The following is a 26563-nucleotide window of genomic DNA, read 5'->3' as shown; positions in this document are numbered from 1 at the left end:
GCATTCAACAGGGAAATAACCCACACCAGCTCCATCTGGGCTTGGCATGGAGACAGCGGATGTGTCACCGTCTGATCTGCTAAGTGGCCAAACCCGATTTACCCAGCTAAGCACAGAGTATTTGAACTCCAAAAATTAGCATTGAAAGCACCGAAATGCTGGAGGAACTCGGCCGATCTTTTCAGCGTCTACAGGAGACAGAGATATATCCCCAACCTTTCGGGCCTGAGACCTTCCTCAAGGATAGATCAGAATGTCTCCGAATTCAAACAATGGGGGAGGAATCCAGACCAACTAGAGGTGTTAATTGGATGTGATACAGTCTGTGGGGGAGAAGGGGGAAGGGTGTTTAACGAAAGCCAGAGAAGTCGATGTTAATGCTGTCCGGTCGGAAGGTTCCCAGATGGAAGACAAGGTGCTGGTCCTCCAATTTGCGGATGGTCTCAGTCCGGCCGTGCATGAGACCACGGGGAGACACGTCGGCCGAGGGAACAGGACGGGGAATTGGAACGGGCGTCCACTGGGGATCCCTGCCATTTTGTGAGGTGATCTCCCAGTCTGTGCCCGGCCTCTCCCATGCAGAAGAGGCCGCGGCGGGAGCGCCGGACGCAGCGGACGATCCCCCCCCACAGATTGGCAAGTGAAGCGAAGGATGGCTTGAGGCCCCAAACAGCAGTGCAGGAGGAGGTGTGGGCGTGAGTGGAGCATCTCCCGTGGTCACAGGGGTAGGTCCCGAGGGGATGATGGGTGGGGAAGGAGAAGCGGACGAAGAAGTCACTGAGGGAGCGGTCCCTGCGCAAATATAAAAGCCTAAAAATAGCACCTCAATGGATGAGTCTCTGGTCAGATTTAAAATGACATGAAGGCAGGAGATTATAAACATAAACAGAACCAGAGAATGCTGCAGCACAAGTAAACAGACCATTCAGCCCCTCTGCTCCTAGTCCATAACCCTCCAGACCTCTCCCATCCATTTATCTATCCAATTTATTCTTAAAACGATCGAGCCCACACCAGATGACAGCTCATTCCTCACTCCCCTCTCTCTCCAAGTGAAGAACTTTTCCCTAATTTCGCCCCTAAACCTTTCCCCCTTCAGCTTAAAACCTCTCACCTTGATCTCACCCAATCTGAGTGGAAACAACCGACCCGCATCCATTCCATGTACACTCCTCGTAATCTTGTGAACAAATCTCACCTCATTCTTCTTCACTGCAAGGGATAAAATCCTAAGGTGTTCAGTCCTCCCCTGTAACTCGACCCCTGAAGACCCGGCAACATCCTCGTAAATTTCTGTACTCTCTTACCGATGTCCTTCCAGTAGTTTGGCGACCAGATATTCCAGATTTGGCCTCACCAATGTCTTAAACAACGTTAACGTAACCTCCAAACTCCTGTACTCAATACTTTGATGTACAAAGGCTAAGGTACCAAAAGTTTTCTTTACAACCCTGTCCACCTGCCACACCACCTTCAGGGAATTATATAACCATATAACCATATAACCGTTTACAGCACGGAAACAGGCCATGTCGGCCCTTCAAGTCCGTACCGGTTCTTAGGATAACATCTCCAAGGAACACTGCAAGTAAATAAGGTTGTTTCAATTAGCTGAGCAGATCTATTCTTTTCCATAATTATGTCGATCTTATGTATCAGGACACGTATTAGGGCATGAAAATATCCCAAATTTTAAGGTAAGGTGCAAAATGTACGATTGTTCCCCTTGAGAATGAGCAATGAGACAGTGTTATGAAACATTTGTACCCTGTCGACATTTGATAACGAGTTTATTTTCAGATATACAACGAACTCATCCACTGAAATTCCCACTTGCTGCGGCCAGGTTTTTAAAGTAAAAATATTTCTAATGGTGAATATCAAGATGCAAGATTATTTTTTATTGCCACGTAATGGAAAGGAAAATGTAATATTACATGACATTTCCCCTAGTCGACCGAAAGGGAGACGAAGATTCAGTAGAAATTGCAGGTTCCCCCTTACAGTCAGAGAAAGATCAGAAGAGAGTCCCCACCACCACCCCTCCCTGAGTCACCAAGAGTCTGTGGATTCGCCTCCCGCAGTCACCCGAGCTCCAGATGCACACCTCCGATGCAATCAGGAAGCCCTCAGCATCCACTCGTGTCCCAGTTCCGATACCTGGCGCCCCCTTCAGCCAGTCTCCCAGCCGGACTCCAGCAGCCCAGTCGCCTGCAGCCTGGATGGGCCCCACACCTCGAGGCGCCAGCAGCCCCCGCCAGCTGCGCACTCTCCAGCCGCTGGGCCCCCTCGCTGGCCGTGGTCACCGTCCGGTGAAGTCATCTCCTCTGCTACTCTCTCTCAAACGCGGGAGTGGGGGGAGGGGGGTGGTCTCCCCGTTTTCTGATGCCCTGCACCTGTCATCTTTTCGGATCATTGTCATTAATGTGTCACAGGCTCTGATAGCTCAGTGGTTAGAGCTTTGGCCTTGTAAACCAGGGGTTGGTTGTGAGTTCAATCCTTGCTGGGGCCTCATATCTGTGACGGGGTGCTGGACAAAGTGGTGACTCTGTCTTCCTTATGGTGGACAAAGTTAAAGAATTATGTATGTTACATTGTAAAATGTAGCATTATCTGAATAACTTTATCTTTATAACGTTTATTGTTTTGCAGCAGTGATGTTGAGCAGAACAAGGTACAAAATTACTGTAAAAATTACAGTTCATAAATTTTTTAAAGATAAATAAATGATGGCGGTCTCTGTGGTTCATTGTCCGTTCAGGAATCAGGTGGCGGAGGGGAAGAAGCTGTCCTTGTGCCGCTGAGAGCTCGTCTTCAGGCTCCTGGAACTCCTTCCTTGATGGTGGCAGAGTGAAGAGGGCACGGCTTGGGTGGTGGGGGGGAGGGTGATCCTTGAGGATAGAGGCGGCTTTCCTCGATGGATTAGAGACTGGCTCCCGTGATGTCGCCGGCCGAGTTCCAAACTCTTCGTAGTCCCTTCCTGTCCTGTGTAGCGGCGCCTCTGTACCAGGCAGAATTCTCTCCACGGGGCACTGTAGAAATTTGCAAGAGACTTTGGTGATGTCCTGAATCTCCTCGAACTCTTCCAAATAATAGAAACTAAATATAAAAGATAATAAATATTCAATCACAGCAATACAAGAAATGAGAAGTGGTGTCTCAATCGTGCAGGCAGGTATTTTTCTGGTCAAAATGTTTAAAGTTCAGATTTATTGTACATACTTGACATCACATACAACCCTGAGATTCAGGAAGTCACAGCAGCAACTGCACTCTCTGAGAAGACTGAGGCGGGCAAGACTACCAGCCACCGTCATGTCAACCTTCTACAGGAGCTCTATGGAGAGCGACCTGCCCAGCTGCATCACAGTGCGGGTACAGTCGCTGCAGGGAAATGGATCGGAGGTCAATCCCCAGGACCATAAGGGCAGCAGAGAGGATAACTGGGGTCTCCCTCTCCCCAACCCACCCCATCGACGTGGTCTACCGGGATCGTCATCTAAAGAGGGCGCGCAAAATCGTTGAGGGCCCCTGCCCCTCGTGCGCAGCGTCATCCGGTCGCTCCCGTCGGGGAAGAGATACAGGAGGATCACAGCCAGCCCCACCAGGCCAAGGAACAGCTTCTTCCTGGGGAAGTGAGAATTTGGATTTGGTGCTCAGGGTGGCCACTGGAGGTGAATTTACGGACACTCAGTGACTCTGGGGAGGGGGGGACACGACTCTCTTTGCTTCTCTTTCTTTCACCATGCAAGGGGTGGCAGGTAGTAATAATGTTGACTCTTTGTCCACCTTAGGGCAATTTGATGTAATATTACACGTTTTGTACATGGCAGTAAAGGAATTTTGAAATGTAAATAAAGAAGGAAGTGAATAGTCAATAGTAAATAATGTGTAAATCCTTAAATGAGTCCCTGATTGAGTTTGTCGTTGAGGAGTCTGATGGTGGAGGGGGAGCAGCTGTTACTGAACCTGGTGGGTGTGGGTCTTGTGGCACCGATACCTCTTTCCTGACAGCAGCAGCGAGAACCAAGCGTGTGCCGGGCAGTGTGGGTCCTCAATGATCGCTGCTGCTCTCCGACGGCAGCGTTCCCTGTCGATGGCCCGTGATGTCCTGGGCTGCGTCCACTGCCTTTTGCAGGGCTTTACGCTCGGGGGCATTGATGCATTGAAGGTGCGCACAGTGCAAGGATTAGAGCTCTCTTTGCTGTTTATAATTAGGTGTCAATTAGCAGATTGGGTCAAATTTGTTTTCAATCAAATTCCTGGAACTTTGCCACTTAACAGAAAGATTTTGTTGGACCAGGGACTATCAAGTCAAGTTTATTGTCACCCGATCAAACAAGTACAACCCGACGAAACAGCATTCTCCGGTTCTCAGGGCAAACAAAGCATGTGGACACACACCCAGACGTAACACACACACAGACGAACTATACATTTGCAGGGCATGTATTCATGTACACAAACATACAAATAAATATTGTTTCATGAATATGAGGGTCTCGGAGGGTGAGTGCGAGCGGATCCTTTGGTCATTCAGCGTCCTCACTGCCCACAGGGAGAAGCTATTCTTCAGCCTGGTGGTGCTGGCTCTGATCCTCCTGGATCTCTTCCCCGACACGAGCAGCTAGCTGGAAGGTGCTGTGTGTGGGGTGGAAAAGGGCCCTTGACGGTTTTTTGCGCCCTCTTCAGACAACGATCCTGGTAGATTCTGTGAATGGGGCGGAGTGGGGGGGGGTGGAATGAGACCCCAGGTGATCGTCTCTGCCCCTCTTATGGTCCCACGGATTGATCTCCGATCTGTTTCTCTGCAGCAAGCATGCCGCATTGCGATGCAGCCGGCCAGGACGCTCTCGACAGAAGGTTGACGGGATGGTGGCTGGTATCCTTGCCCTCTTGACTTTTCTCAGGAGGTGCAGTTGGTGTTGCACCTTCCTAACAAGTGAGGAGGTGTTGAGTGTCCGCAATAGGTCACTAGTTAAATGAACTCCAGCACCTTAAACCCGTGTTTTCTTATAACCATATAACCATATACAGCACAGAACAGGCCAGTTTGGCCCTACTAGTCCATGCCGGAACAAATCCCCACCCTCCTAGTCCCACTGACCAGCACCTGGTCCAAACCCCTCCAATCCTCTCCCCTCCATGTAATTATCCAGTCTTTCCTTAAATGTAAATAATGTCCTTGCTTCAACCATCTCTGCCAGAAGCTTATTCCACATCCCAACCACCCTTTGTGTGAAGAAATTTCCCCTCATGTTCCCCTTATAATTTTCCCCCTGCAATCTCAAACCATGGCCTCTGGTTTGAATATCCCCCACTCTTAAATGAAAAAACCTATCCACGTTGACTCTCTCTGTCCCTTTTAAAATCTTGAACACCTCCATCAAATCTCCTCTCAATCTTCTACGCTCCAGAGAAAAAACCCCCAGGCTGCTCAACCTTTCTCTGTAACTCAAACCCTGACATCCTGTCAACATTCTCGTGAACCTTCTCTGCACTCTCTCTGGCAACCATTTCAGCCCTGGGAGACAGCATCTGATTATCCACATGATTAATGCCTCTCACCATCTTAAACCCCAGTCTCAGGTCACCCCTCAACCTCTGCCACTCCAAGAAGAAAGGGTCGAGCTCACCCAACTTGTTTTTCATGAGGCCTACTCCCCGAGCCAGGCAACATCCTTGTAAATCTCCTCAGCACCCTTTCTACGGCTCCCACCTCCTCCTCCTGGTAGTGAGGCAACCAGATCTGCACAGAGTGCTTTAAAAGACTCTCAAATAGGAAAGAAGGGGGAGAAAAGAAATCAGGGTTTGAGGGAGGGAAACGCTGGATTGTTGCGGAATAGGTCAGAACGACATCAAGGGACGAAGGGCTGCAAATTGCCAGAATATTACAGGGGGGGGGGGGTAAGCATGAGAGAGGTTGGACAAGAATCTGAGGGGTAATGTTTTAAAATAGAGGGTGGGGGGGTGTACATTTTGCAACCAGCACACAAAGGAAATGAATGCGCCCATAATGAAATAACGTGGCAATTAATAATTATACTTATTGAAAAGAGTATTTTACTTATTTAGGTGTTCAAATCACTGGGAAGCTTAAAGATTTGTTTAAATTAAAATGTTCACCTTTATTAGCTTTTGAGAAACAATCTGTTTCTTGTTGGTCCTCATTGACTTTGTCTTCGGTTGGTCGAATTAATGCTGTTCAGATGATATTATTACCTTATATTTTATACCTATTTCAAGCTGCCCCAATTTTTATTCTGAAATCTAATTTTGATAATAGATCTGAATATTTCATCTTGTATTTGGGGGCCAGATTGAATAAGTTTTGCTTACCCAAACCTGAGAAGGATATTGATTTAGCCTGACCGAGATTTTACTATCGGGTGGTTAATATTCATGATACAATTTATTATTCTGATAAATCTGATCGTCCACTCTGAGTAGATTTGGAATTGAAATCTGTCCAGAATTATCCCTTAGCTTCCTTCATTAGGACCAGCGCAACCTTTCAGACTATTTAGGATAGGAAGTATATTTATAAGAGGGAATTAGATATATTTCTTCAGTATAAGGGAATTAGGGGTTACGGAGAGAAGGCAGGGACAGGGTACTGAACTTTAAGATCAGCCATGATCTCATTGAATGGTGGAGCAGACTCGAAGGGCCAAATGACCTACTCCTGCTCCTATCTTCTAAGTTTCTATGTTTCTATAAATGACGTACCAGTATTTGGTTTCAACTTCAAAGGTTTTTTTTGGGCTGATATTTTTTGCCTTGGCTCATATTCTACGTCTTAATTATTTTTTTTACATCATCTGCTCTTGACCAAAACTTCCTTATTTGGAAGATTAAAGGAATGATCTCTTTTGTAGATTTATTCGATAATGGTGGTTTGATTCTAACAAATATAATTGACCGTACATGGAATTTTTTAGATTTCTATGGATTAGAAATTTCCTGAGTACGGTAATGTCAAATTATCTAACGTTACAACAACCAGATTTACTTGACCCTTTGTTCTGGTTAAATGCCTTTCAGAAGGTTTTAATTGGTACAATTTATACTCTTATATTAAATTTGAGATCGTTATAACATGAATGTTTGCCCTGTGACGCTGCCGCAAAACACCAAATTTCATGACTTGTTCATGATAATAAATCCTGATTCCGATTCTGAAATTTGAGATCAGTCCTCACAACATGGGAATTAGAACTTCATCTAACTTTATCTCCTGAAACATGGGGAAAAATTACTAGACTAGTTAATACTTCTTCACTATGTGCACTTCATTCCTTAATACAGTTTAAAATAGTTCATAGAGCTGCTATGTCTAAAGGTAAACTAGCTTGCACTTTTCCTAATATGAGTTCTACTTGTGATAGATGCAATACTGAGGTGACTTCATTGACTCATATGTTTTGGTCATGTCCCAGTTAAGAAAAATTTTGGAAAGATATTTTTTAAATTCTATCAATTATTCTGGTTATTCAAATACACACCAACCCCTCAACTGTTCTTTTTGGAATTACAGGCATAGGTTGTGTTGTTGACCTCCTTCTGCATATCGGGTTAGCTTGAAGAGCCATTTTATTCAAATCGAAAAGACTCTGATTCTCTGGCATTATTTCAATGGATTTCTTGCGTAGGTCTTTCTTAAATTAGAAAGTCATACTTTAGATACGATGACTAAATTTGATGAAACAAGGGAACCATCTATTGCTGACTTTCGTTATTCTGTAAATTAACTCATCCTTTCCAGACGCAATATAATTCTTGTCGTTTTTGTAGACCAGAGCGATGTTTTAAACAGCGACAAATCCTCAGGATAGGCCACTTATTATTATATATATTTTGAGCAGATTATTTTCTTTTTTATATAATATTATAAATATTTTTTAATCTCCATTTTCTATATTAGGAGAATTATTTTGAATAGATTGCATTTTAAGTCTGGAGTATATATCTGATTATTTTACTATGTAGACTTGGACGTCCCATTTTAATTGTGTTATTTCTATTCTCCTTGTGTCGTGTATATTATGAAAAGTTAATAAAAAGGTTTAAAAGAAGGAAAATAATCTCAGCCAACTGTTTCTGTTAATAGTTAGTTGATTAAACAAGTAGTTAATCCTACATCTATGATATTAAAACATGCTGATACAAGCTATGAGAGAAGGGCTGTACCAAAATTATCTGGAAACAATTTCAAGTTTACATTCGCACACCTACTTTTGCACAACAAGGTGATTTTTGCTAAAAATTAGAGGGAACATTGGCAATGGGGGCATGGGGCAGGTTGCTGGAGGAGTGGTTGGGAAAGGTACTATCTCAACGTTTAAAAATTGGATGGGTTTAACTTCATCATTTATAAGTTAGAGACACAGCGTGGTAACAGGCCCTTTCCAGACCACAAGCCTGTGCCTCCCCAAGTACACCAATTAACTGACAAATCCTTGGTACGTTATGAAAGGTGGGAGGAAACCGGAGCTCCTTGGATGAACCCCACTCAAACACGGGGAGAACCGTACAAACTTCTTGCAGATAGCGTGGGATTTGACTCCACTCAGACACAGGGAGAACTGTACAAGCTTCTTGCAGGCAGCGCGGGATTCCAACTCCACACAGACACGGGGAGAACTGTACAAACTCCTTGCACGCAGCTCAGGATTTGAAACCCACGCAGACACAGGGAGAACTGTACAAACGCCTTGCAGACAGCGCAGGATTCTAACCCTGCTGGAACAGCAGAGCACTGAGTGATGAGGCTCAGCTCATGATTAAATGGCAGAGCAGGCCCAACGGGCCGATCGGTCTACTTCTGCTCTTATATCGTGTGATCCTGTGAAAGTAAAATGAGATTATGTCTAAATATTGGCACACGCCCTATTCAATTGTCTTTGCAAAACCTAATTTGCTCTCTCCGGGAATTGACAATTAACTTCCTTGTTAGCTAGCATTTTCATTACAGGTAATTAGAATTATTCAAGGTTATTTTTAAATATTTGGAATGACAGGAATGTAACAGTGTCAGGACAACAAACTCTCTTTCAGTGTTGGCAAAACCAAAGAGTTGTGTAGCGACTGCCTCGTGAACGCTGCACGAACAAAGAGGACTCACGTGATGGACCTGTGTCGAAGTTTTACTTCCTTCAACCAACACCCCCTTCTTCCTCCCAGCAAACTTTATCCCTCACACTTCCCCGTTCGGTCCTGCCCTGCAGCTAACCGCGAAACTTCTTTCTCTCCACCCTCCGGCTCCACGCATGAACGTTAACCCTTACGCTCCTCCTGCTCCCCGTCCTGGCCCACCCACGACACGTCTCCCGACCATCGCCCACAGTGACCGGCCCCACGTTAGCCTGCGGTCCTTCCTTCCAGACCCTTCACCTCTCCACCACCCCCAACAGCACCTAATCCCCCTCAAGACTGATGGAAACGCCACATTTAAGCCCATACCCCTCTCCCTCGCTGCTCTTTGGGGCCCCAAACAAGGAGTCATCTCCTGCATCTAGTGCTCCCCCCCACATCGGAGAGACTGGACGCAGACTAGGAGATCACTGACCATCTTCGCTCTGTCGCAGCAACAGCGAGGACCTCTCAGTGGCCAGACATTTGAAATCCACAGTCCACCATCCATTGTCTCACACAGTCCCAAACCAAAGCTGCCTGCAAATAGGAGGGACCACAATGTAATTTCCTACCTGGGCATCCTCCAACCAGACAGCATCAACGTCGACTTTTCCAATTTCCGTTCACTCCCCTCCCCTGTCTCTTTCTCGAGAGTGTCCTGGCCGGCTGTATCATGGTTGCTGGAGAGAAATGGATCGGAGGTCAATCCAAAGGACCATTAAAGCAGCAGAGTGGATCTCTAGAGCCTCCCTTTCCCCACCCCCCCCTCCCCACCATTGACGTGATCAACCTGGATCGTTGTCTGAAGAGGGGGCACTAAATCATGGAGGACCCCTTCTGCCCCACTCACAGCTGCTCCCGTCGGGGAAGAGATACAGGAGGATCAGAGCCAGCACCACCAGGCCGAGGAACAGCTTCTTCCCATGGACAGCGAGAACGACCAAAAGATCTTCTCACACTCACCATCCAAGACTCTGATCTTCATGAAACATTAATTTTTTATTTGTAACGATGAAATACTTGTCCCGCAAGTGTATTGTTTGTCTGTACGTGTGTTATGTCTGGTTGTGTGTCAGCGTGTTTTGCACCAAGGACTGGAGAACGCTGTTTCGTCGGCTTGTACTTGTGCAATTGGATGGCTCTCTCTTTCTCCCCTTTCCTCCAGCTCTCCACCCCCTTTCCTCTCCATTCAAAGAGCCACCCCCCTCCCCCCAACACCTCAACATTTCTGCCCTCCAACTTATATCCACCACACGGGATTCGAACCTGGGTGGCTGGTGCTGGAACAGTGTCGTGCTAACCATACCTGCCTTCTTTACAGCAGTGCAACCATCAAATATCAGCCATTGGAATCACTTGGGAATGGTCTCGGCGACTATGAAATCTCCCAACAGGACGTTGAGGGTTTGAATTATCTGTAGGATGTCAATTTTGGGAATGGGTCCAATATTGGCCTCATCCAGTTATCAGCTGGAATTCAGATTTCAGATTTATTGTTAGACATGACGTCACGTACAACCCTGCGATTCTTTTTCCTGCGGGCCAGGCAGAATCACCACAAATTGGTAGTTCAAAAAAAAATCTCTACACGGCGTAAACAGATAACGAATGTAAACAAAATGACTGTTCAACACAGAGAGAACAAAGAGAAAATCAATAACATGGATAAGTCAGAGTCCTTAAATGAGTCCCTGATTGAGTTTGTCATTGAGCAGTCTGACAGTGGAGAGGAAGCAGCTGTTCCTGAACCAAGTGGTGTGAGTCTTGTGACATCTATACCTCTTTCCTGATGGTAGCAGCGAAAACAGAATGTGTGCTGGGTGGTGTGGATCCTTGACGATTGCTGCTGCTCTCTGATCCCTGTAGATGTTCTTGACTGTGGGGAGGGTTTTCCCTCTGGCGTCCTGGGCTGTGTCCATGACCTTATGGAGGGCTTTACACTCCGGGATATTGGTATCCGCGTACCAGGCTGTCACAATTCCACTGCAACGCTAATTCATGTAACCATAGAACATTACAGCATGGAAAACAGCCATTTCGGCCTTTCTAGTCTGTGCCAAACTATTTTTCAGCCTAGTCCCACTCTCTCACACCCAGTCCATAGCCCTCCATACCCCTCCCATCCATGTACCTGTCCAAATTCTTCTTAAGTGTTAAAACTGAGCCTGTGTTCACCACTTCAGCTCGTTCCACATCCCCACCGCTCTCTCTTTTCGTGGAGAAGTTCCCCCAATGTTTTTGGTTTAAATTTAGACATACAGCACGATAACAGGCGACCCGCTCCATTACGCCCCGCCAACCTACAAACCCCCCAGTAAGTTTTGGAGGGTGGAAGGAAACCGGGGGACCTGGAGGAAACCCACGCAGATGCAGAGAGAATATACAAATTCCACGCAGGCAGGGCCAGACTGGAACCCCGCTCCCCGCTCCTGATCGCTGGTGCCAACCACACACCCCCACACACCTTCTGTGTCAAGAAGTTCCCCCTCAACTTTTTCCCTTTCACCCTTAACCCGTGTCCTCTGGTTTGTATCTCACCCGCCCTCAGTGGAAGCAGCCTACTCTGTCCAGACCCCTCCTAATTTTGTATACCTCCTCATTCTTCCACGCCCCAGGGAATAAAGTCCTAAACGATTAAACTCAGTTCCTGAATTCCTGGTAGCATCCTAGTCACTTGGAAGAGAGGTCCTGGCAATGAAGAACGAGGGTAGGGGGGGGGGGGTGGGTGAAGGTGGGTAGGAGCTTGTCTTGAGATGGAAACAAATACTCATTCCTTGATTCTATCTATTGAAGGAAAGGTAGCCAGCATTGAGTGAACACGCTTTAACATGTGGGTGAAGCCTGTAATTACTGGAGAAAGGTGCATTGGAGCTTGTCAGATTTCCAAGTAATGTTACCAAGTAATGTTCAAGTCCCCACAATTCCAATTCTTTCTCATTCAAGTGTAAAGATTAAAGGGAGAGAAGGCAAAACGATTTGGCTGCTTTGGCTGACAGAGATATTCAAGCCAGAGGGCTTCGCAAACTTTTTGGAGTATGCATTGTGGCACCTGCAGAGCATCTGTGTTTCACGCTGTGTCATGGGATCCCAGACACCTGTGTCCAGCCTGCTTCCTGTGCACGTCCTGCTCTCTGAATCTCTCACTCTCTCTCCCACCTGGAAAAAAAGAAAATGAAAATGGAGGAGCTGCTGTAGCAACAAGGCCGGCAGGAGCGGAGACGCAATGCTCTCCTGTGGGCTTCAACCAGCCAGTCTGACTCCCAAAGGCTCCATGTTACAGCCACGAGAGGTTGCTGACCCTGGGGAAGCAGAAGTCTAGCGCAGGGCACCAGAAAATGGGGAGACCCCCCTGTCCCCCCATTTAAGAAGGGGAAATGGAGGAGGCGACAGTGACGGACCAGTGAGGGGCTCCAAGGCTGAAGGTGGTGGGGCTGTTGGCAACTCGAGGCACGAGGAATCCATGCAGGCTGAGGGCTGCCTGGAGACTGCCTCGTGACTGGATGAAGGGGGCACCGGGTATCAGAAGCGGGATGCGAGAGGGCGCTTACGACTTCCGGATCGTGTCAGAGGTTCGGATCTGGAGCTCGGGCGGCCGATGGTGTGGACCGCGGAGGCGGTGGGAGCGCCGGAGGCGAATCCACGGACACTCAGTGGCTATGATCGGCTCTCCTTTGCTGCTCTTTCTCTGACTGCAAGGGGCACTGGGCAAATCATGCTGATGGCAAATCTGTCCGCCTTACGGTCAACTAAAGGCAATGTCATGTAATATTACATTTTCTGTTGTATTACAAGACAATAAAAGAATCTTGAATCTCTTGTTTCCTTTCCCTCTCTCTCTCTACCTCTCTCTCTTTCTCTCCCTCCCTCTCTCTCTTTCTCTTTTCCTTCCTCTCTCTCTCTTTCTCTCTCCTCTCTCTCTTCCTCCCCTCTCTCTCCCCCTAATGTGTTAGGGGAAAGGTGTTAGAGCTAATCCTTACAGGCAAGTACAATCTCCAAGAACCACAGGGGAGAGATTTCTCATTCCACTGACTCAAAGGGCAATGCAGAGACTCATTGTTGAGTAACAACATTCAAATAATTCCTCCCACCATCATCCTGCATTATTTATTCAACCCATTTTATCCCAAGGGAATACAACATGTCATTTCCAATTTCAAAGGTTCAGATTTCCCTTTGCAGGCTGCGTTCCAACTCTGTCTCAACTTTTTCTCACCCATGACCCTGAAAACAGTGTTTACAGTGAGGATGAGTGGGCAAACGATCCTCGAGGGGCACAAAGTCAGGAAAGGAATTTAAGCTGCAGAGTCAGGGAAATCGCTAAGCAGACAACATGGGTCTCAGGTGGCAGGAGTGGGGGGGGAGTGGGGAGACGTAATAGGAATCCCCAAGGGTGGTGGGTGTGTGGAACAGGCTGCCGGAGAAGGTGGATGAGGCAGGGAACATTGCAACATAGGTAGGATAGGATTAGGGAGGGATGTGGGCCAGGTGCGGGCAGGTATGACCAGTGTGGGTGAAGGGCCCGTTCCCACTGTGTGACTCTCTGACTGGGGTCCCAGCTCATGAGGTTTTTGAACCACGGCTGATATATTTTCCTCTCAACCCTATTCTACTGCCTCCCACTCACAACAGACACCCTTGCCAATCAAGAACCTTGGTGGCTGATTAGCAACCACCCAAGCCCCTAGGTTGAGCTTCAGTAAGGCACCCCCCCTACCCCCGTCAACCTTCCCCACCCTGCCCCACCCTTCATTGAATAGAATAAACCGAGGTCCCCACTCCTGCCGGGAGCCCAAGGTCCCCATTCATGCCGGGAGCACAAGGTCTCCGCTCCTGCCAGGAGTCCGAACAAGGTCCCTGCTCCTGCTGGGCCCCCCTCCCTTCCCGGCCCCTACTCAGCCTAATGGTAAATCCGCCACTACCTCTACCTCTACTTCAAGGACATGGCCTCCCCATCCTTCTGTGGCATTAAAGTCTATGGATTCATCCCCCCCCCATCCAATCCCCGGCTGAAGGAATTTCTCTGCATCGCCATTCTAAAGGGACGACCTTTTATTCTGATGCAGTGCCCCTTTGATCCTCGATTCTTCCAAGGCTGGAGACATCCTCTCCATATCCACTCAGGTTTATTGTCAGAGTGCGTACAGGACATCACATACAGCCCTGAGATTCTTTATTCCTGAGGGCCAGGTCGAATTACCATTTACAGGCAGAGCCTGGCCCAACGTATACATGTAAACAAATAAAGAAATGTAAACAAACAGAGCAAAAAAAGTAAGAGTCCCTAAATGAGTCCTTGATTGAGCTTGTCGTTGAGGAGTCTAATGGTGGAGGGGGGAGCCGCTGGTCCTGAATCTGGTGGGTGCAAGTCCAATACCTCTTTCCTGATGGCAGCAGTGAGAACAGAGCGTGCGCCAGGTGGGTGCGGGTCCTTGACGATCGCTGCTGCCCTCCGTCAGCAGTGCTCCCCGTCGATGTTCTCGATGGTGGGGATGAGAGCTTGATCCAACCCTTTCAATATTCTGTAGGTTTCAATGAGATTCCCCTCCCCATCCCCCCACCACACCCTCATCCTTCTAAACTCCAGTGAGAACATGCCCAGGGCCATCAAATGCACATTAACCCTCTCGTTCCCGGGAGTTCTCAATGCGTAGGTTGACAGGGTAGTTATGAAGGACTATGGTGTGTTCATTAGTCAGGGATTGAGTTCAAAGCTATGAAGTAATATTGCAGCTCTATAAATCTCTGGTAAGACCACACTCAAGAGTATTGGGTTCAGTTCTGGCCACCTCATTACAGGAAGAATGTGGAAGTTGTGGAGAGGGGGCAGAGGAGATTCACCAGGATGTTGCCTGGATTGGAGAACATGTCTTATAAGGCAAGGTTAGCAGAGCTGGGACAAAGAAGGATGAGAGGAGACTTAATAGAGGTCAACAAGATTCTGAGAGGCATAGATAAGGTGGACAAGCAGCGCCTGTTTCCCAGGATGGGATCAGCAAACACAAGAGGGTGTCTGCACAAAGTGAAGGGAGGGGAGATATCAGGGGGAAGTGTTTTTACACAGAGAGTTGTGGGGGCCTGGAATGCCTTACCGGGGATAGTGGTGGAGGCTAGAACATTAGGGGCATTTAAGAGTCTCATAGACAGGCCCATGGAAGAGGATTATGAGGTAGGGAGGGTTTAGATTTTATTTATTTTTGATAGGAATATGTAGGTCAGCACAACATCTAGGGCCAAATGGCCTGTACTGTGCTATAATAATGGGGAGAGGTGAGAATTGAGGTGGAGGGTGCCTGGAATGCATTGCCAGGGGTGGTGATGGAGGCTGGTTCAACAGGGGCACTGGATGTGAAGATGTGAGGTGTGAGGTGGGGAAGGTTTTGATGAGCAACTTTATATAGGTCAGCACAACATAGTGGGCCAAAGGACCTGTACTGTGATGGAATTGTAAAGAATTATGGGAAGGGGGCTTCCTGCTGTAGTAAGTAGACCAACAAGGAGTTAATGATCCAGAAGATTAAGCAGTTGACAGCAGCAAAGAATAGTGCGACTGGGACGGGGTGGGAGTGTGAAAGAATAAGTTTATCAAAGGGTTACTGAGTTGGGTGAGAATATAGTTACATTGTAATATGGTGGGAATGTGGCTGTCTTCTAACATGACCTTCCCTGGGCTGTAGTGAAATAATAACAAACGCCACAAAAAATGTAGTAACATAAATACACCAAGAGCAATGTCACCCTGACATTTCCCAACTGTCTGCAGACACCACATAAAAACAAAAATCGCCAGTGGTGTAAAACCCGTGTGAATCCTGTCGGGTCTCATTCAGACCCCTGCCTAAAAGAGTATAGAAATGGGATGGACACTCCGTGTTCTTTGAGTGGGGCTCAGTGTAGAGAACGTTACTGAATTTTCTCTCTGTGCCCCTCACTCCCGCTAGTAGAGGCAGAATAAGGAAACTGTTGTACACCTGATTGGTTTTATTCCAGCACGGGATGACATTCACAGGAGTAGTAAGTAGGAAAAATGGCGTTGCTAAAAAATAAATCACAGAAACTGCAAAGAACAGAAGCAGCAAAAACATTAGATTGCCAATAAAAACATGTAAAATTGCTTGGAGGCATCTTGTCTAAAGGATCATATAAGCTGTGAGTGTGGCTCAGTTCAGAGAATGAGTGACTTTGTTTATTCTTTCTGTGTACCCCTCACTCCCGCTAGCGTGATACAATAAAGAAGTGGTTCTGCTGTTGTTTGTTTTATTTCAACACGGGTCGACTTTAACAGGATTTTCTATGTCTACATCATTCTTGTAGACCTCCTCTGGATTCTCCCCAATGCCAGTGCATTCTTCTTTAGATACGCAGCCCAAAACTGCTCCAACTGACTAATGCCCAATTAAGTCTACAGCTTGGCTTTGAGTCCTCCCGAAACAAACGCGAACATTGAATTTGCCTTCCTTACCACCAATTCAGCGCACACGGTCAGCAGCACGATTGGCATAGTTGTTGGCGTCAGTTACAACGACAGCATTTGGGACTGCGCTGCCTGCGAGGGGTTTGTACATCCTAGCCATGTCTGCGTGGGTTACCTCCTACCATTCAAAACCTACCAGGGGGTTGTAGGTCAATTGGGTGTAATTGTGTGGCACGGGCTATATGTCTAAGTTTAAATTTAAAGCGTTTCACCTTCAGGAACCGGGCACTGGGACTTGCCAGTCCCTTTGCAGCTCCGCTTTCTGAAGTCTCTCCCCCTACCCTCCACTAATTTGAACAAGAGTCTACTTCTTTATCCAAAAGTGCATGGCCACACACTTCCCTGCGCTGCCACTTTTTTGCTCGTTCTTCCAACCTGTCCATGACACCTCCCCTGCAGCCTTCCTGCTTCCTCAGCACCATCCACCCCTCTGCCAATCCGCAAAGCCACCAATTCCATCATCAAAAATCAACTGCGTGCAACAAGGGAAGCAGAGGACCCAACACCGAGCATCGCGGAACACCAGCAGCGGCAAGTCGGTAAAGTCTCCCTTAAACCCCCCTCCCCCACCACTCATCTGCCAGTCAGCCAATCTGAGAGCCATTACTCCACAGAAATGGGCCCTTTTGGCCCTTCTAGTTGTGCCAAACCATTGTTCTGCCTAGTCCCACTCACCTACACTCAGTCCATAGCCCTCCATACCCCTTTCATCTACGTACCTGTCCAAATACTTCTTAAATGTTAAAACTGAGCCTGCATTCATTACTTCAGCTCCTTCCACACCCCCGCCACTCTCGGTGCGAAGAAGTTGCCCCCTAAACCTATCCCCTTTCGCCTTTAACCCACGACCACTGGTTTGTATCTCACCCACCCTCAGTGGGAAAAAGCCCATCTACATTTTCTCTGTCGATCCCCCTCATAATATTAAAGACCTCTTTCAAATCTCCCCTCATTCTTCTGCGCTCTAGAGAATAAAATCCTAACCTGTTTAATCTTTCCCTGTAACTCAGTTCCTGAAGTCCAAGCAACAACCAATAAATCTTCTCTGTAATTTCGATCTTATTTATATCCTTCCTACACACAATTCTCCAAATTTAGCCTCACCAATGTCTTATACAACTTTTCCACAACATCCCAACTCCTGTACTCAATACTTTAATTTATGAAGGCCAAGATGCCAAAACCCTGTCCACCTGTGATGCCATTTTCAGGGAATTATGTATCTATATTCCCAGATCCCTTTGTTCTACCACATTCCTCAGTGCCCAACCATTCACTGTGTATGTCCTTTCTTGGTTTGTCCTTCCAAAATGCAACCCCTCACCCTTGTCTGCATTAAATTCCATCTGCCATTTCTCAGCCCATTTTTCCAACTGGTCCAGATTCCTCTACAAGGTTTGAAAACCTTCCTCGCTAAGTCTCCGATCTTAGTGTCATCAGCAAACTTGCTGATCCAATTCACCACATTAACATCCAGATCATTGAGATAGATGACAAACAACCATGGTCCCAGCACCGATTCCTGAGGCACCACTAGTCACAGGCTTCCAGTCTGAGAAGCGTCCATCGATCACCACTCTCTAGCTTCTCCCCGTCCGGCCATTGTCAAATCCAGTTCACTACCTCACCGTGAACACTCAGCACCTGAACCTTCCTGTCTCGCCTCCCATGTGGGGGGGGGGGTGCGTTTGGCATAGCGGTGGCGCAGCACAGTTGCAGCACCAGCGATCGGGACCGGGGTTCAAATCCCGCGTTGCCTGTAAGGAGTTTATACGTTCTCCCCTTATCTTCACAGATTTTCCCCAGGGGGGGGTCTCCGGTTTCCTCCCTCTGTTCAAAACGTACTGGAGGTTGTAGGTTAATTGGGCACTGGTGAGCTTGTGGGCCGGAAGGGCTTGTTACCATGTCTAAATTCTTTTGTAACATAAAAGAAAATGATGTGGGACCTTGTTTGTCCCTTTCCCAGGCTCCTATCATGTTGATCAGGCCTCATTGAAAAGCCCTTTGAAAATCCAAGTGAACAATAGCCCCTGACTCACCCTTATCTGTGTTGCACTGAAGGAAGTCACACTGGCTTTGGTCTATTTTAACCTCATCCACACTCAAGAGGATTGTGTTCAGTTCTTGTCTCCTCATTACAGGAAGGACGTGGAAGCTACGGAGAGGGGGCAGAGGAGATTCATCTGAATGTTGTCTGAATTGGAGATCGTGCCTTATGAGGTAAGGATAGCAGAGCTGGGACTTTTCTTTATCTTGAAAAATTTAACACTATAACAGGCCAATTTGGCCCTACGGGTCCGTGCCGCTCAATTTACACCACAGTAACCTACACCCGGGTACGTTTTGGAATGGTGGGAGGAAACTGGAGCTCCCAGGGAAAACCCACGCAGGCACAGGGAGAATGTACAAACTCCTTACAGACAGAGTGGGATTTGAACCCCGGTCCGGTCCCGAACACTGGCGTCATAAAGGTGTTGCGCTAACCGCTACACCAACCATACCACCCTCTTTGGAATGCTGAAAGATGCGAGGGGACTTTATAGAGGTCTACGAGATTATGAGAGGCGTAGATGGGGTGGACAGCCAGCGTTTGCTTCCCGGAGCAGGAATAGCAAATATCAGAAGCCATCTGATGAAGGTGAAGGGAAGACGTCAGGTCAGGATAAGTATTTTACACAGAGAGCTATGGGTGCCTGCAATACATTGCTGGGAGTGGTGGAGGCGGCTGGTACTATAGGAACAGTTAAAAGACTCTTTGACTGGCCAATAGATGCAGGAAAAAGAGAGGGTTATGGGTGTGAGGTAGGGAAGAGTTAGATTGTTGAGTAGGTTTATATAGGTCACCACATCATGGGCCGAAGGTCCTGGACTGTACTATTATATTCTATGTTCTATCAGGAGGGTCATAAACTTTGCAGTTGAATTGAAAAGTTCAGCTTTATTCCAGTTGAAGAAGCAGGTCAAGGCTCGTTGAGTTTTTTGGGAAACATACACCAATGATGTAAGGATTTACAAAGGAAACAATCAGTTTTTCAGTGGAACTGGAGCCAATCCAAGCCACAGCACTGGGATAACCACACGAGCTAACAAATGGTAGCAGTTCAGGCCAGGAAGGTGACCGTACTGTTCATCACCATGACTCAGCTGGTGCTTGTCTGTCTGTGTCGTTGCATGTCTGTGTGTCTGAGTGTGTGTGTGTGTGTGTGTGTGTGTGTGCAAGGGTGCGTGTGTGCATTTGTGGGTATGCATGTATCCAAGTGTGTGTGTGTTTGTGTGTGTGTGTGTGTCTGAGTGTGTGTGCGTGTGTGTATGCGTGTGTCCAAGTGTCTGTGCGTGTGTGTGTGTGTGTGTGTGTGTGTGTGTGTGTGTGTGTGCGCGCGCGTGCGTGTGCGTGGCAGCTCTTTCCCCTCCACCATCAGATTTCTGAACGGAGAACAAACCACAGACATGGTCTCACTTTTTCTCTTCTGCACTAACTTATTTATTTTTTAAAATATAATTTCTAGCATTTTGTACTGCCGCAAAGCAATGGCTCATCTTACATCTATGTAACCATGTAACAATTACAAGCCGACTTGGCCCTTCTCATCCACGCTGAGCACTTTCTCCCATCTACCCCCCCCCCCCCCCACCCTGGACCTTCACTCTGCCTGTAACCCTGCATTCCTTTCCCATCCAACTTCTCCTTAAATGCTAATATCGAGCCTGCCTCCACTCCTTCGTCCGGAAGCTCGTTCTGCACACCCACTCTGTACTGACAATAACCACATCAGCAGTGCGAGTATAAGACAGCTTTAATAAACTAATATGTACACTAGGAGGTCTTGTCTCTCTGCAAGACAAACCTGGAGGGCTAGACTGTAGCTCTGGACTGCTTTATAGACAAGGTCACCTGGATGACTCCTGGTGACCTCGTGGTGTAATTACATATCACCACATTCACCCCTCTCTGAGTAAAGAAATCCCCTTCACGTTTCCCCTAAACCTTTGCCCCCTAACTCACAATTCATGTCCTTTCATTTGTATCTCCCCCTTAAAGGGAAAAGCCTCTCCACATCCACTCTACCCCTAATAATTTTAAACACCTCAATCAAATCCCCTCTGAGCCTTCTACCCTCCAAAGAATAAAGACTTCACTTATTTAACTGAGACCCCGTAACGCCGGCAACGTTCTAGTAAATCTTCTCTGCACTCTTTCTAAATCTCTCCTATACTTTGGTGACCAAAACTGCACACCGCACTCCAAGTTTGGCCTCACCAATGTCTTGTACAATTTTAACATAACATCCTAGCTCCTGGACTCAATGCTCTGGTTTATAAAGGCAAGAGTACCATGAGCTTTCTTCCCCACCCTCTCCACCTTCAGGGAACGATGTACCATTAGTCCTAGATCCCTCTGTTCCACTGAATTCTTCGAGGCCCGACCATTCACCACGAATGTTTCTATTTTGATTAGCCCAACCCAAGCGTAACACCTCACACTGATCTGCGTTAACCTCCATGACAATAAATTCTGATTCAGATTCAGGGGACGTTGAAGAGCCTGATACCTGTTGGGTGGGTGGGGAGGGGCGCCTGAAGGTAGCGGGGGAGGAGGAGGTTGAGGGGGAACCTTTGCCATCTCAGAGGACTAAGATCAAGGTGCAAGGGCACAGAGAAGAACTCGGGAGGTCGCGCAGCGTCCATGGAGAGCGATAGGCGGCTGCCGTTTCGGAACTGACCTTCCACCCCTTCCCCCCACCCACCTTCCTCAACTCCCTGCCATCCCCTGAGGCGGGGGGGGGGGGGAATGACGGGGGACAGAGGAGATCAAGCAGGATTGGGAAAAATAAGTCTTACGAGGCCAGGGGCCTTTTCTCTTCAGAGGGAAGTCTGACAGAGGCCTGCTAGATTCCAAGAGGCATCGACAGGGCGGGATCAGAGGACGTGTGTACAAAAAAGTGAAGGGAGGGGAGACCTCAGGGGTGGGAGGGAAGGTTTTTTTAAAAACACAGAGAGTTGTGGGGAGGAGGGAACTGGAATGGATTGGCAGTGAAGGTTTGATTGGAAATGATTGGCAGTGAAGGCTGGAAAGGGAGGGAAATTTAGGGGAGACCTGTGGGGTTGAGGGGGGGGGGGAGGTTTTTTTTAAAAACACAGAGTTGTGGGGAGGGGGGCTGGAATGGATTGGTAGTGAAGGCTGGAACATTGGGGGCAATTTAAAAGTCGGATGGATGGAAGAGGGTTATGAGGGTCGGGAGGGGTTTCCTTTGGGTAGGATTGCGTGGATGGGCCCAACGGCCCCACGTTTCTGTGAAGGTGGCTGATTCAACGGAGGCTTCCTGACCCGCTGAAGCTGCGGACGGCGGGATGAGACTAGCCACCCGCAAAATGCAGACGTTTCCGACGAACATTTTGAGGGCAGGTTTTGGGAAGGGGGGGGGGGCTCGATGTGGAGAAGGGGTCGGGTGCGAACGTGTCCCAATTCTGCCTTACTCCGACTCTGTTAAAAGGGAAACTTTTAACAAGATGGGGAGGGAACGGGACGGGACGGGAGGGGTCCCAGCCAATCAGGACAGCAGGAGGTGGGGAAGCTGGAGGTATTTAAAAACCCTCGCGTTCCCCGGCGCCGATTTCACCCCCCCCCCCAATGGTCCCTGTGGCTCTCCCTGCTGCGCATCGTCATGTGCCGAGGCTGTCACCACCCCAGGATCGAGTCCAGCGAGCTGCCGGGACGGAAGAGGAGCTCGGAGCCCGAGATCTTCACCTTCGAGCCGCCGGAGCCGCGGACCAGGCGCACGGGTCCCCGCGCACCGAGCCGGAGGCGGCCTGTCCGCGTCCTCTACCCGGCGCAGGTGAGCGCAGCCGCTCCTCCTTTACCTGCCCTGGGATGCAGGGGGGCGCGGGCGCGGGAAGGGGGGTGGGCGGCTGGAGCAGGGGGGGGGGGGGTGGGCACATTTGAAAGAGAGAGGAAATGGGAGGGGAAAAAAATGAGAGGGTTGCCAGGTGGGAAGGCACGGAATCGAGGGCCGAATGGCCTGTACTGTTGCTGTAATGACGAGGGGGAGAATTGATTTTTTTTGAGAGAGGGGAGTCGGGGGGAATGCATTGCCAGAGCTGGTACCTTCATCGGCCCTGCCATTCGGCAGGGAATGATGTGTGTGTGAGTCCGGGAGTGGGGGTTTGTGAGTCCGGGAGTGGGGGTTTGTGAGTCCGGGAGTGGGGGTTTGTGAGTCCGGGAGTGGGGGTTTGTGAGTCCGGGAGTGGGGGTTTGTGAGTCCGGGAGTGGGGGTTTGTGAGTCCGGGAGTGGGGGTTTGTGAGTCCGGGAGTGGGGGTTTGTGAGTCCGGGAGTGGGGGTTTGTGAGTCCGGGAGTGGGGGTTTGTGAGTCCGGGAGTGGGGGTTTGTGAGTCCGGGAGTGGGGGTTTGTGAGTCCGGGAGTGGGCGGGCGAGGCCTGTCGCGTTGCCTCTTCCTCTACCGCCTCGCAGCGCCTACACCTTTTTCCGGGGGGGTTGGGGTTGGGGGGGGGGCGTCCCTCGACTGCGAGCAGCCTCGAGTCCTCCCGTTGTCGATGGGGCAGTGCCCGCTTCCTTGAAGGCTCCTTGTACCGTGGCGTCCGGCCTCCTCGTTTCTCGGGTACCACTGGGGCAGTTGGCCGAGCCAGGTGTCCATGGGCAGGTATCCTGCCCAGCGTTGGTACAACAGGGGCATTGAAAAGTCTCTTACAGGCACATGGATGCATAAGAAATAGACAGTGTGTTTTAAAAAAAACTGAATATTGAAACCTTTCGAAGCTTGTTGGAATTCAAGTGTCCAGGGAAGAGGGGAAAGGTTAAAAGTGGGACCGTATTTCAATGTCTCACAGACTAGTACTGAGGAGGGAGTCAAAGCTGAGAGTGCAGGGATAATGAAGAGATAAGGGGTCCTGATGTTTTCTCTGATTCTGAATAACAACCTGTTTCTTAATCTTGTATTAAAATCTATGTGGGGGTGGGGGAGTGCCTAGATTTTATTTGAGATCACGAGAGTTTGTGGCTGAAATAACCTTTTATCTAACTTGCTTGATGCATCCCCTTGTTGGTCGGAAACTGCTTTCAGGGCGGCAGCAGGAAGGGGGCTCTTCCAAGTAGCTGTTGCCCTAATAAAGAGTTAACCGAGAGATTTCTGTGAGCGACAGGGAACGCAGAATAACAGCCAGGAAGGGTTAGATTGTTGAGTAGGTTTTACACAGGTCAGACCTCCCCAACGCCGGCGCGTCCTTTCTTGGAAGCGCAACCCAAAACTGCCCCAAATATGGTTTGGCCGATGTCCCATAAAATCTGAGTGTTTACATTGCTGCTTTTATAAATAGGAAAATTTGCAGCGCTCAGAAGGAACAGGAGTGGGGATGAGAGACGGCAGGCAGGATGAATAAATTACCCGTTTCCTGCACGAGACTAGTGCGGTTTCCTGCAATCAGTGCTGCAGACTTTTGTTTCACCCCACGTCACATCTCTCCCCCGTTAAACCGGAGGTTCACAGTGTGCTGGGCACCTCAGAAAGGGGCCCTTCTGTCCATCTAGTCTGTGCCAAACTCGAAGGGGGGGGGGGTAAAAGATAGTGGGCGCAGGGCATCACAGGCCGAAACCATCCCCCACCATCGAGAGCATCTCCGGGGAGGGGGGTGGGAATGCTGCCGTCGGAGAGCGATCATCAAGGATCCACGCCACAAGGTGCCACAAGACCCCGACCACCACGTTCAGGAACGGCTGCTACCGCCCCCCCCCCCGACTCAATCAGGGACCCATTTCCGGACTCGGACGTGTCCTTGATTGATTCTTTCTCCTCCTCTCTGACACAGTTTATTTACATTTGTATATTGAGTCCGTTTATTTTTCTCCACCGATAAGTGGAAATTCTGCCGCGCCCGCAGGAAATAAAAACCTCTGGGTTGTATTGCATTCTCTGACAATAGATCTGAAAAGTCTGCAGACTCCGGTGGAGAAATTGCACAGCAAAGATAAATCAACGGTTTGGACTTGAGCCCCTCGCCGAGACCCGAGCAAATCCAGGGAGGAGTTTGGTTTCCCTTGTGCTGATTTGGATCGGAGCACTTCTCGGGGTGGGCGGTGTTCAAAGGGAGAGGGAGAAACAGACGGCAGATCTTCAGCTGGCTGGTTCCGGGTACCCTCATCATTCAACGGCCGACGGGGTGGTGCCCTCCCTCACCACCACCAATAAGACTGGAATCTTGCTTTACGCACATTTTCCACCAAGGATGAGAAAGCAGTTGGATTGGTTGAAAAGTGCAAATAAAACAGCACAGTACAGGCCATTCAGCCCTCAAGGTTATGCTGACCTGCATGGAACAACAACAGAAAGGATGGTCTGAATCTCGTAACTCTGATTAATCTTTTCTTCTTGTTTCACTCTTAGGTCAGGAAGTATCTTCCGCCTGAGAAGAAGGATTGGGTCAAGAGGGCACTTCTGCTGTTCCTGTGCATCGTGACGGTCCAGGTGTACGAAGCCACCGAGGGCAATGAGACGCCGCCGCTGCTGCCCGGCCCCTCCGCCGACGGGGTCGGCGGCCCCTGTGCCAGTCAACTGCCCTGGGGCAACGGGTCCTCGGGCCGCGGGGGATTTCCCGGGCATCTGTGCGTCCTCCTGCCCCTTTCTGCCGCGGAGCCCGGCTCGGTTGCAAAGTGAGGCGCACGGGGGTGGGGGAGCTTTCCGGAGACAAGGAAGCTTGCCTTAACCCCCCCACCTGCCCCCTCACCTCTCCAAGATGATGTCTTGTCTTCTGGGGACTTGGACCTTTGATGCCAGTGTGGACTTTGGAAAGGACTTTGAGAACAGAAATTATATTCCTGGTTAATTCCCTTGAATTAATTTCTCCCACTTATCTATTGATGTATTTATACACTCACCGCGTGAGGAGATTGTTGTTTGATTGTAGCAATTGCATAGGAAACACAAAATTTCAGGACTCAATCTGTGCACCTGTGTGTAACCTCATTAACAATGTTTAAACCGCACTCTGTATGTTCCGTGAACACCTATCAGTAAAGAATTGTCAGGGAAAAAACACCTCGCCTTGTAACGTTGCTACAGGCCTCGTGCTTGAAGTTAAATAGGGAAGTCCGCATACGCTGGGATTGTCCTGCACAAAGGCAATGGAGAAACTCTGCGCAACTTGTCACCCACGGTAAGCGACAGATGCTTGAGACCTGCAAGGCATGGAAAAAAAATATTTAGTTTTTACTCTTCCATGCACATTTTGTTGCAAAATTAAACATGTAGGTAATAATATTTATTAAACTGCTAAGTTGCAATAATCGAAATAATAAAAAAGTACACGTAAGTAGGAGTGGAATTTTGTGGATGGATGAAATTTAGGGGGGGGGGGGGTCGACAAGCTGCTTTCGACTGCGTCGTTCGGGAGCTCGGACGGGCGAGAGTCTGTGGCCGGGGCATCCGGAGCTCCATGAGGCGCCCCTCAGCTTACGTTCCAGAAAACCCATCTCAAGGTGGGGGAGGGGGGAGCGCAAGTCCATAAAAATATACCTCAAATAGCCCACGCGTGGATCGCCTCCACCGATCTATGGGAGGTTGAGGGCAGCCGATTTCATGTTAATTGGAATTCACCTCATTTGGGAGCAAGGATATTTCACGCGAAACGCGGCTCACGGATGAGACCCCCTCTCCGTCGACTCAGTCTGCACCTCTCTGTGTCATAAGACGTGTGATGGAAGGTCCCATGCCACACACTCCTCACCCCTTTTCAGGCACTTGACAACCCTCAGAATCAGAATTTACCATCTTGAACACTACACAAAATTCGTTTTGTGGTGGCTTCACGGTGCGAGCATTTCTATAAATAAGTAAAAATAGTGCGAGGCCGTGTCTGGGCTTCATTGTCCATTCAGGAATGCGGGGGGGGGGGGGGGGGGGGGGGGGGGGAGAAGAAGCCATCCTTGTGCTGCTGGGTCTTCAGGCTCC

The 26563-nt window shown here is 48.7% G+C and overlaps 2 protein-coding genes and 1 long non-coding RNA gene across 3 annotated transcripts; 1 reads left to right on the top strand and 2 right to left on the bottom strand.

Annotated features, from left to right (window-relative positions):
* Positions 1-2609: 2609 nt before the first annotated feature.
* On the bottom strand, positions 2610-11200 carry LOC138752990 (uncharacterized). Its single transcript, XM_069915587.1, has 3 exons — positions 10915-11200; positions 9708-9815; positions 2610-3099 (listed from the first exon to the last, which is right to left on the bottom strand). The coding sequence occupies exons 1-3, from the start codon at positions 11052-11054 to the stop codon at positions 2610-2612; spliced, it is 738 nt and encodes a 245-aa protein (XP_069771688.1). The 5' UTR covers positions 11055-11200.
* A 782-nt stretch (positions 11201-11982) lies between these two features.
* On the bottom strand, positions 11983-21520 carry LOC138754702 (uncharacterized). Its single transcript, XR_011351892.1, has 3 exons — positions 21446-21520; positions 18646-18761; positions 11983-12291 (listed from the first exon to the last, which is right to left on the bottom strand). It is a non-coding gene; the product is annotated as an uncharacterized lncRNA (long non-coding RNA).
* A 717-nt stretch (positions 21521-22237) lies between these two features.
* Positions 22238-25931, top strand: LOC138754700 (radiation-inducible immediate-early gene IEX-1-like). The gene is made up of 2 exons (XM_069919405.1): positions 22238-22440; positions 25001-25931. Exons 1-2 carry the CDS (start codon positions 22270-22272, stop codon positions 25268-25270), a joined length of 441 nt encoding a protein of 146 aa, XP_069775506.1. The 5' UTR covers positions 22238-22269; the 3' UTR covers positions 25271-25931.
* Positions 25932-26563: the final 632 nt, after the last annotated feature.

Source organism: Narcine bancroftii, chromosome 2, assembly GCF_036971445.1.
Source record: "Narcine bancroftii isolate sNarBan1 chromosome 2, sNarBan1.hap1, whole genome shotgun sequence".
Taxonomy (NCBI): Eukaryota; Metazoa; Chordata; class Chondrichthyes; order Torpediniformes; family Narcinidae; genus Narcine; species Narcine bancroftii.
Note: the sequence above shows the minus strand (reverse complement) of the source record. Positions and strands in the feature narration are given on the sequence as shown.